We start from the raw sequence: 10,469 nt of genomic DNA on the forward strand, positions 1-10,469 counted from the left end.
TTGGTTTCAACTTATCAAAAACACCAAGTAATGAAAATAAGATGTTATATTGGAAAGCTTCATCTTTTTTTTAAATATTTATAAATGTGAAGTTCAGCTCATACAGTATTTAGATTCATTATGAAAGAAGCACCGTGGAATTTCAGAATAAACATGGAGGAAAGTCACTTGAAACATTCAGTCTTATTAACATAAAAGAAGTCACTTAAATTGAAACGATGGTGCTATGTTTTATATTTGATTTATGGTTAACAAACTGTAATACTTTAAGCTATGTAGATAGCAGTTCATGTTTACAAGACTGCCAGTTGGATTGCACTGTAAGTACATCACTCTCTTAGTTTCAGGATCCACATAATGCCCTTTGAAAGCCAGAATTTCAAGATGAAAGCACTTTGTGTTCCCCTTAAACCCGCTGGATTCTCCCCATCAGCCGTTGTTTACGGTGCAGGGCTGTTTTCTGTCACCTGAAGAGAAGGGGGGTTTCTCTTGTCCAAAGTTGTCTGTTTGTGCTGCCTCTCTGCTCTTCCCATCCCATCCATTTGAAGTGGTGGCATCTTGCTTACAAAGAGATGTATTTTCCAGACTTCTCTTTGAACCCAGTGCTCCCTTTTTTACAGTGGGGTTTTCCCGTGTTTACAACGAAGGTTTGGTGTGCGGGGAACGCTCTTCAGTCTCTGCTTTATGTGGTGTCTACAAGACAAGGAGATAAAAAAAGATTCTGTGGACTTCCCAACCCAAGCCTTGTGCTGTTGTCTCTTCCTCCCATCCCTTGATACTTCCACCAGGCATTTCCACAGCTGGAATTAGCATGGATCAGCTGGCTGGTGTGTGCGTGCCGTGGCCTCCTACCAAGTCAGGACATGAGAGCTGTGTCCTGCCAGCCTTTTCTCATGAGGCTCATTATTTATATCTCTGCTTATTTTCATGAAATATATAGGAATTTAAAGGTCTCCTTTAAATTCTAGTTGCTCTTAAATTTGATGAAGTTGCCTAATGTTTCCAGGAGTACTCAGAAAGGAAATAATTAACAGTTAGTATGGACATGGAGAGTGTAATTGTTTAAACCTAAGTTATTTAGGCTAAAAATCAGAATCCATCATCTTGAAAAATAGAAAGCATGAATTCTTACCTGTAATTGCATAAAATATCTTGCACAGACTGAGTAGCTTTTATTTCAGCAGCTGCTTTTCATAAGAAGTGCAGAATTTGAACAGTCTTTAGGGGAGATGGTTTCTTTCTTTTCCTAAGAAAACAGTGGTTACTCCAGGACTAATTCATGTGAGCAAATGTGTTATTGTTGGTGTGTTTACACTCATCTGTCTTTCTTTTCCTGCTGGTAAGGCAGAAGATTAGTTAAAGTTTAGGTCAATTTTTACCTGAGTCTTGAAGAAAATTTTCTGTTTCTCCTTTACCAACACATTAAATTCAGCTTTGTTCTTCTGTTATCTTCTGTACTCATTGATCAGAGCTAATGAGATTTTAATGGCGTTATTTATTGCTTCTGCCTCTTACTATAAAAATGTATAATAAACTAAGCACATGAAACTGTTGAATGGTGGTGTTTGTGTTTATCTCTCTGGCTGTTAATTGTACAACCCCTTCTGTGATCCTTTCAAATCTCATAAGCCAGGTAGGGTCATGATGAGCTAACCAGCTAATAAAGGCTGGGAAGGGATTTAGTAGATGCTGCATGTTCATCTTTCTGATGATTATGAAATAATATTATCTGTGTTCTTCTGAACGAGGTGTGTGTTTTCCAGTTCATGCCTTAAACTTCATAGTATTATTGTTATGCTTTGTTCTAGCCATGTTTCACTGCAGGGAACAGTTATGTTCCCAGAGCTGGGTGAAATAAAATGTTTGCATAGATTCCCTGAGCTTGTGGGGGAGCTGGGGCAAAGGTGTGTACAAAATACTGAGCAATGAAAACTGTGTGAAGTTAGAGTTGTCATAGTCTGCACTACAACAGTGTGCATGGATAGGCAAAGTGGTTGGCACTATCTGTTTACATTTACCAGGACTACTTTCTACTCAGAATTTCTTTCAGAACTTAAATTGGAGTATTTTTGGTCACTGCTTGAGCTTGCTTTTTCACAGCTATTTCACTATTGTTGGAGGTCATTGACTAGTGTATAATTGAAGCACTCATTACAAATAACCTTGGAAGTGAAATAAAAAAAGGGTGAAATATGGCATCTCACATAAAACACATGCTAAAAGGTGTAATTGAGCCTTAATCTCTTGTCTCCAGGCAGACTCTGAGGCTCATGTTCTTTTGTAACCCATGACTTCTAAAGCTTAGTTTGGGCAAATGGATGATGTGTTTAGTGTGATGAGTTTCTCATTATTGCAGGTAAATTTGCAAGGATTCTTTTCCTGTACTGGGGGATATTTTGTGATCGAATCTCATTGTTCGACCATTTGTGCCTTTTTTTGTGCCTGTTGACTTGAGCTGTTTCTGCATTAATGAATTCTGCTTTTGCATTCAACACCATCATCGTTATCACTTCTGTGTCTTAGCAGTCAGGGTTGATCAAACCTAGACTGTTTCATGTCTTGAATATTTTATTAAAATCAAATTGCCTGTCAATTCTGTATCATAAGAATTCAATCATTATATTATTTTTTTCCTTCAAGCTGCTGGAAATTGTATGTCAGATGTGGAGGGATGTTTGTCATTATTAGTTGCCCTTCTGAAGGAATCAGTCTACTGTTGGGCTAGAACCCTGAAATTTAAGTTCTGTTACAGCCACTCAAGAGTATGTGTGTCTCCCCCATTTATCCTCCACCCCTGGCTCTCAGCATATGCTGATCTAGTGACTTAAGGTGTTGCTTCACAGAGTGAGCTCAGTTACCAGTTTCAAGAGACATTTTTTCCCTAGTCATCACCAGTTTGGTTGCTCAAGTAGCTGTGCAGGACTAGACACAAACTGCATCTGAATTTTAGAGCAATTTATTTCCTTCTTGATTATATGTAAGACTAGTTGGATCATTCTTGTATGAGCTTACTTTGTTGTCTTCTGCTATCACCTTTGGCTGTACCTTGTTGAGCCTTCTGCTTCAGGAGACCTTAAGCTGTAGACTTACTGCCATAGGGAGATTAATTTCCATCAAGATCATGACAGGGTTCCTGCAGGAAGTTCATTTGGCATTATCAGGAGACTGAATGTTGAACAATGTCTCTTCATACCCTTTTTGTCTGGGCAGATAAGGCTTGGGCTGGAAGACAGTGATGGATGGAATCCAGCAAGAGCCACTCGGGGCAGGAGGAAAATAAGATGATCTGAAGGGTGTGGAGGGTCTGGCCCTTTGCAGGTGCCCTTTTGTTCAGCAGTGACAGACTGTGCAGAAACATCAGTTATGTCCTATTGCAGCCTGTCCTCAACCAGTCTGGTGGCAAGGCAGGAAATTCCACTATTCCTTAACAGTTTAACTGACATTTCAATATCTTCCAGATAGTAAATCTGCACATCCTCTGTATCTGAACTGCTGAGGGTCTACTTTGGGATAATATCTGGTGATGTCTGAGATAATTTTAACTCTGGGATTGTCTTCATATTTACAGTGCCTCTGGCTAAATGAATAATTGTGGGAAATTGTAAGCAGTGCTGCCAGGTATGTAATTTGGAGCACATTTAACGTGGGGATACTCTTGGCTGGTTGCATTGCTTGGTATCTTATCTGTTTTATCTCTGAAACTTTTTCATGAGTCAGTTTTGCCAGGCCTTGTGGACAAGGGTAGTGTGAATAGAGCCTGATGCTTTCTCCTTAAACTTGGTAACTTCTCATATGTTAAACATACACAATTAAGGCTCTGGGAATATCTTGTGATCCAGCAGGCAGAAAACCTTTTGCCTAATGCAACAGCTTTACTATTATATGGATCCTGTGTGTCCAGAGCTCCTGCTGAGTGGAGATAAGTTAAATAAGTGCCCTTTCTGTATCTGTCAGCCCTGCTGACTGGCACAGCACGCTGCTAGTTTGTATTTGAATGCATCCCAAGGAACTGCAGGGTTACCAGGGGACCAGAGCTTGGCAGGGAGACAGACCCATTTTCATATTTGGTGGAACCTCCATCGCTCCAAAGGCACGTCTGCGCTTGAAGTATCTGCTGGTTCTTTGAGACCTGTTTATCTTGCCCGAGAGGCTTAAAGATAATTAATGTGAAGTGTTTTACACTTAAAACGTCTTGTCAGCCCCATGGAGCCAAGTCAGAGCCCTGCTAGCGTGGAGGACTGATTCCCTGTGTAGCACAGCGAGCAGGCCCCGACCGTATGGGAACAACAGAATGCATCAAGACTTTGGTTAGTTCTGAGATTAGTGAAGTTCCAGCTTGGTTCCAAGACCAGTTAGGTCACATTCAGACACCAGGCTGGTAAGCAAAGCTGCTGTCAGTGCTTGTGGTACTCAGGTTCCCATGCTTTGTTCTGCTCCTGCTCTGCTCGGGCAGGAACAGCTTCATCTGCTGTGGCAGCTCCGTGTGCTGTCACTTGGCTGTGACTGAGCCAGGGCAGATAACAAAGAAATTCTGTTGCATTTTGCTGTGTCTTACACCTTGTTTACACTGTGTACTCGGCACAGTGGTTGTTTGTATACATCTGTGAGATGCAAAGCCAAATTGATGAGGCAGTAGAAATAATCCCTCTATTGTTTACAAAAACAAAAGCAAGCTGCAGCTTGTGCCTGTGCAAGGAAAGTCACTTCTCATTCCACAGCAAAATGTGACTGATTCCGGCTTTGGGAGGCTGTGCTGCCAGTGTGACTATTTCATAAACTCACAGAATGGTTTGGATTAGAAAGGACCTTAAAGATATCTTGTTCCACCCTCCTGCCATGGACAGGGACACCTCCACCTGACCAGGTTGCTCAGAGCCCCATCCAGCCTGGACCTGAACACCTGCAGGGATGAAGAGTCCACAACCTCTCTGGGCAACAACATTTGCTCTCATGTTTGCAAACACGCAGTACAGATTTTTAGATGTGTAATTCCCTTGCCATGATGGTGTGCTCTACCATCATCATACAGAATCAGGAATAGAATGCTGGTTTTCATTTATTCAAGTTCTCTTTGAGTTGTTTGGGGTTTTTTTAACTGCTAAAGCAAGAGAATTGGATGTAAGGCAAGTACCAGGCAGATGGAAAGGTCTGGCCCATTAACACTTTCTTTAAAACTTCTCCTTTCATACTGTGATTTCTGACTGATGGACATAAGATACAGAAGCATAATTACTTATTAATTTTAGCATTTGGGAAAAATTAGAGGATTTCGTGGCTAGATGTATCCCCCCACCCAAGTCCTGCATTTATTTTTACTCTGAGTACCTAGGCTGACTTTTGTTTTTCCTTCCAGCTTATGTTAAATCTTCCTTGGAAACAATCAAATCCCTAATGTATGTCTTCTGTGAGACCTGTTTCTCATAACTCTATGTTCTGGAGATAACAGCTGTCTTGATTCTTCAAATCCCACTGCCTTCTGTACTCCTTAGAACAGAAGGCAGACCTGGAGCTCACAGGAGTGTTCATCTTCACCTGGAGACGTGTCCTGCTCTCCTCCCACCCCTCAGCCCTGTAGTCAGTCCCATCACCATCACCTCTCCTCATGCTGCCACAGGAGGCCTTTGCTGGAAACCTGTAATGATTTCCCTTTCCTGTTGCCATAATCCTCTTTTTTTCCCCTCCTTGTTTTCTCCATCTCCCTTTATTTGCTAAATCTCCTTTCATTCTTTGTTCTTTTCAGCCCAGTTTCACTCTTTTATAATCTAAGATCTGTAGAACAAGATTTTTTTTTCTTCTTCTAGCACCTGAAGAAACTCTCTTGTGCTTAGGCAAGGATTACTGTAGTTCTGTCTTGGAATTTTAATTCCAGACTACATGGACAAGCCCCGAGATGCCTCTGTTATCTGTTCCTCAAAGCTATACATTAAACAAAACATGCATCTGATCAGTTTAACCTGTAATTAAACATTTTCCTTAAGCAACTGACATCGTGATAACTAATAATTATCATGTGTAGCACCTTTAAAACCTATTATGCATGTTTATGTAAGAACACTATTACCATAATAATAAGATATCATTACCACAAATGTGCATACTGAATGAGCATGTCTTAAAGTAATCATGGATTCCATTAATCATACTTGAAAAATTAAAGTATTTGCTGTCTAATCTCTCAAACACTACTCGAAAGATTTTGGAAACAGCAGGACCTGTTTACTGCAAGTCTCTAATACATGAGATCTCATTTTTGCTTATCTTTCAGCTTGGGAAATCATTAGCGCAGGGACTTCAGTCTCCCATTGAAAGCATTTCCATGCTCTGACTTTTTAGGCTGTTTGCCTTGTTTTTTGTCCAGGGAATGCCCCCACCTTTTCTTAAGGCTGATGTGAAATGCACTCCTGAAACTCAGTTCTCCTTCAAATCAGATAATTGCCTTAAAGTAGATGAACTGATAGCTAATTGTAATTCTCTTAGTCCCTTGCACAGGGGGAGGAAAAAACCCCTCAACCTGTTCTTTAAGTGCTCTTTTTTTTTTTTCCATTTAATAGAAGATTGGGAAGTTGGAGAGTGGAATTTTCTGCTTTTATGTATAAATTTGTCAATAGGTGACAGTTTGACTTTGTCTCTCATATTGAAAAGTCGAGCTCTGCAGATTGTCCATTTTTTTTCTGATAGAGACCTCAAGGACCAGAGTGAAAGTTGGGAAGAAACATTTGGCCTACTAAGAAATCTGAGGAACTGAAAAGAGACTTTTTCATAGAATCATAGAATATTTTGGGTTGGAAGGGACCTATAAAGGCCATCCAGTCTGACCCCCCTGCAATGAGCAGGGACAGATACCTGATGTGTCTAAGAGCTAAAAAAAGCAGCTTATTGCTTAAGAGAGACCATTCTTTTATCTGTCAGTAGGACCACATTGAATTTAGTAACATCATGTGTGTTGAGCCAAATGAATATATCACTGTGGGTTTTTTTCCCTGACATTTGGCATTAAGTAATCTGGAGCCCAGTAAAGTATTTATTAAGGCCAAAAAAGCACATGTCATACACCTCCTTAATACTTGATGCAGTTATGGGATATGTTTCTCTATCTATAAACTATGTTATAAGAGAATAGTGAAAGAGGAGGAGAGGATTTTAAGGACTGAGAATATCAAGCAGGGAAAAAAACATGCATGGAAAATCAGAACAGCAGAAATAGGAAAAAGCCAAATAATACATACAGAATTGGAAAACAAATTGACAGACACGATAGAAATCTGAGGAGAAACAGGACTTTGAAATTTGATTTTCACCCTGTAATGGCAGCAGTGCAACAGGTGGGTGAGACTGAGGCAGTGGGAGCTGTAGGTGTGTCACCAGAGCAAATTGTGCCAGAGGGTGTGTTGTGAGTTAGTTGTTCGTGGCTGTCAATGAAATTAAAGGGAGCCACATTTAAAACTGGGACAAAACAGTGTTCTCTGTCCCAGGGCACATCCAGCTTTGGGAGCTCCTATTGCTGTGGACAGTCAGGGAATAGCACAGGAAGAGGGGCTGTACCTTCATGTTACTGACAGCTCTCACAGGGGAAGGGGACACCAACATAGAGCTGGAGGGGAGGAAGGAGACTGTTTCAAAAGCAAAGCCAAATGCTTTCTGAAAGGGATATAAACTCTGGTGACTCGGGGTATAAATCAGCTTCTCACCAATGTGCTCAGGAAGCAGATTTCCCTGCGAGCCAGTTGTTGTGCTCCCACCTACCTGCAAGGCTCCATGAACCTCTCAGTGTATCACTTGGCTTCTTTTCCTTTTTTTTTTAATGATGGAGCAGGGAGAATGCTTTCTTTGTTCCCAATTAGGTTGGCAATTTCTCAAATCCTCCATAACTTTTTAAGAAAAAAAATCAAGATCTTGACAAAAATAAAATGGATGTAAATTGCCAAAAAGAAAACATCAGAATAATGTTAAGTATGCAGATTTTTAAAATTTGGTACCTGACTTTATAGTAGAGACTGCTAGGATGATGTTATATTTAATTCTTAGCTTTACATTTAAAAATCATAGAAATATAAATTGTTTTCTGTTGCTTCACTTCTGAGAAACTTAGTTTTTTTAGTCTGTGGGTTGAACTAAGGAAGTTTATTATGTTCTGTTCCAAGATCAGCTTTTAAATGTTGCACTGTCTGTAAAGTGTGTAAGAAGCTGCACCAAATTTCCCTTCCCCCCCTTATAAATACAATTCCTTTAGGAGAAAAAAAATATGGAAGCTTCTACTGAGTAATTATGCCCCCTGGGAAATAGAATATAAAGATCTTTAAAATCATTCAACTGAGAGAACAAGCACTTTAACTTTTGCCTCGCAGGAGTCATGTATTACATCCCCAGCTCCTTGCTCCAGTGTCAGTGTGTCGTGCCTTGCAGGTTTGCAGCTTTGGCAGAGGAAATGAAACCCAGTCAGTTACTGCAGGATTTATTGCAGACCTGCTGCTGCAGGAAGTGGTGAAAAGCTGATTGATGGTCTGAGGCAAAACTCTACAACAAGAAACAGGATGTATGTTTGTTATTTTATACCCATTTTCCCCTCTGCCCTCACCACCCTCCATTTCAAGGCACTCTCTTGCTTTTTTGGCCTCTGTTTATAAATCCACGATGCCCTTTTCTGGGAAAGCACGTGCTGACTTCCAAACACTCGAGGGAATGGATGGGCTGCACCAAGGGTTGGAAGCCCATGTGGTCTGCTTTATTAGAGGTGTTGATCTAAATGCTCCTGTTATTCCCGTTGAATTATATTTCAGCTGAATTCCAAGTGAAAGGTAAAGCACATCTACAGAGTACTGAGCATTTCCTGTGAGAATGGGTGCACCAGGCTGGCTGGGAGGGGAGAATGGATCACTGAGATGGCCCCGATCAGCAAGTCCTGCTGGTTCATACACATTTAACAGACACATCTACAAGGGTAGTAAACCAAAATTATTTTCCTGCATATAAACTTAATGCAGCCAGCCACATGTGCTGCCAAAGACAGCAGTCCTGGAAAGGTTTGTTCTGAACTGCCTTCTCCCTCACTGTGCACTGCTGCAGCACCAAAGCAGCCATATCTTTTCTGAAAGTATCACGAAGACTTTCCATGGGATATTGTCTAACCTTGTGGTGGGCAAAGTTACCCCAAATAATCGTAATTATGAGTACTTTTTATTTTTTTTCCCCTCCTGTAGCATCTGCTTTTACAATCAGGACTGAAGAAGCTGTTCTGCACAGCAAGCAAATAGTAGAAATGTTTTAAGGTTTGTGTTCTCGTTACCGAACGGGAAAGTTCTGTTTGTAAAGTTCAGTAATACATCTTGTTCTTTTGTTAAAGGTCAAAAAAGTTGGCTGCACTCTCTGAGTCCTTGCAGAAAACCACGCTCACCAAGTCCCACATGGGGTTGGAACTGGAGGAGCTGGAAGCAGCAGCAGTGCTGGTACAGGAGGAAGAGAACGCGTTAAAAGCTGCTGGCACAGTTTCCAAGCAACAGCTGCTTTCCTCGGAGTCGGAGACGAGTGACTCTGAAGAATCAAGCAGCACTTCATCATCTGAGACAGAAGGCTCTGATTCAGATGAGCAAGAGTCCTCGACCAGTGAAGATGGGGAAATAAATTCCTTCCAAGGCACACTTGAGGAGGAGAGGACAGCTCCACTTATTGACTGTAATGGACTGAGGCAGGGCACAAACACCTCGGCGCTGGGGGTTAGTGATGGAACAGCAGAGGCTTCTTTGCAATCTGTGTCTCTTCCCAGGAAATTGATAGAGGAATTGGAAATGCAAATGCACTCTGCAATGAGGCTCTCAGAGCAGCCTGAAGGATTGGCTACTGTGAGCTGCGTTTCACAGGAACAAGCAGAAAACCCTGTACCCAAACCTGACAGATTTTCAGAAGATGCTGCTGGGAAGGGAAGTTTCTTGGAGGTGTCTTCAAAGCCAAACCCGTTGCTTTTTCTCTGCAGCCCAAATGAAGATGAAGACTAAAGGACCATGTAGGAACACAGTGTGACCCACGGGCACACAGCTCATCACTGTGATGAGATGTCCCAAGGCTGTCCTGAGCTGCAGAAACATGTTTTTGGTTTTTGTTGGAGGACAAAGACTGCTTTGAAAAGAATTTGTATGACTGTGTGTTAGACACCTTCACAGTTAATTTTTATTTTTCTCCTCTGATTCAACAGTCTGAGTTTTGATGTGGGAATGTATAATTTCAATAAACTTCTAGAAGCAGTCGTCATAAAGCTTATTCAGTGATGTCCTAGTGAAATACAACTGAAATCAGTTGTTGCATGATTTTAGTTATCTTTAGCTGTTGGGATTTACTTGAAAAAATATCATGTTTCTATAAACTTTTTTGACATTGAACTACTATTTCTTAATTTTAAAATGCTTTATAGCTAACCACTTCAAAAATAGTGGTTACAAGTTTAAAAGTCTAAATAGTTGATTACAAATTATTTTTAA

General features: G+C 40.9%; 1 protein-coding gene across 4 annotated transcripts in view; it reads left to right on the forward strand.

The window, feature by feature from the left end:
- SHQ1 (SHQ1, H/ACA ribonucleoprotein assembly factor) overlaps positions 1–10,238 on the forward strand; it is a 44,335-nt gene extending 34,097 nt beyond the window's left edge. For all 4 annotated transcript variants that reach the window (XM_051788686.1, XM_051788685.1, XM_051788687.1 and 1 more), the window contains exon 12: positions 9,341–10,238. In XM_051788686.1, the coding sequence (XP_051644646.1) occupies positions 9,341–9,989 (649 nt within the window). In that variant the 3' untranslated portion in view covers positions 9,990–10,238. The remainder of the gene's footprint in view (positions 1–9,340) is intronic.
- Positions 10,239–10,469: the final 231 nt, after the last annotated feature.

Source organism: Manacus candei, unplaced genomic scaffold, assembly GCF_025592945.1.
Source record: "Manacus candei isolate 608988 ecotype Guabito, Panama unplaced genomic scaffold, ASM2559294v1 h1tg000025l, whole genome shotgun sequence".
Classification (NCBI taxonomy): Eukaryota; Metazoa; Chordata; class Aves; order Passeriformes; family Pipridae; genus Manacus; species Manacus candei.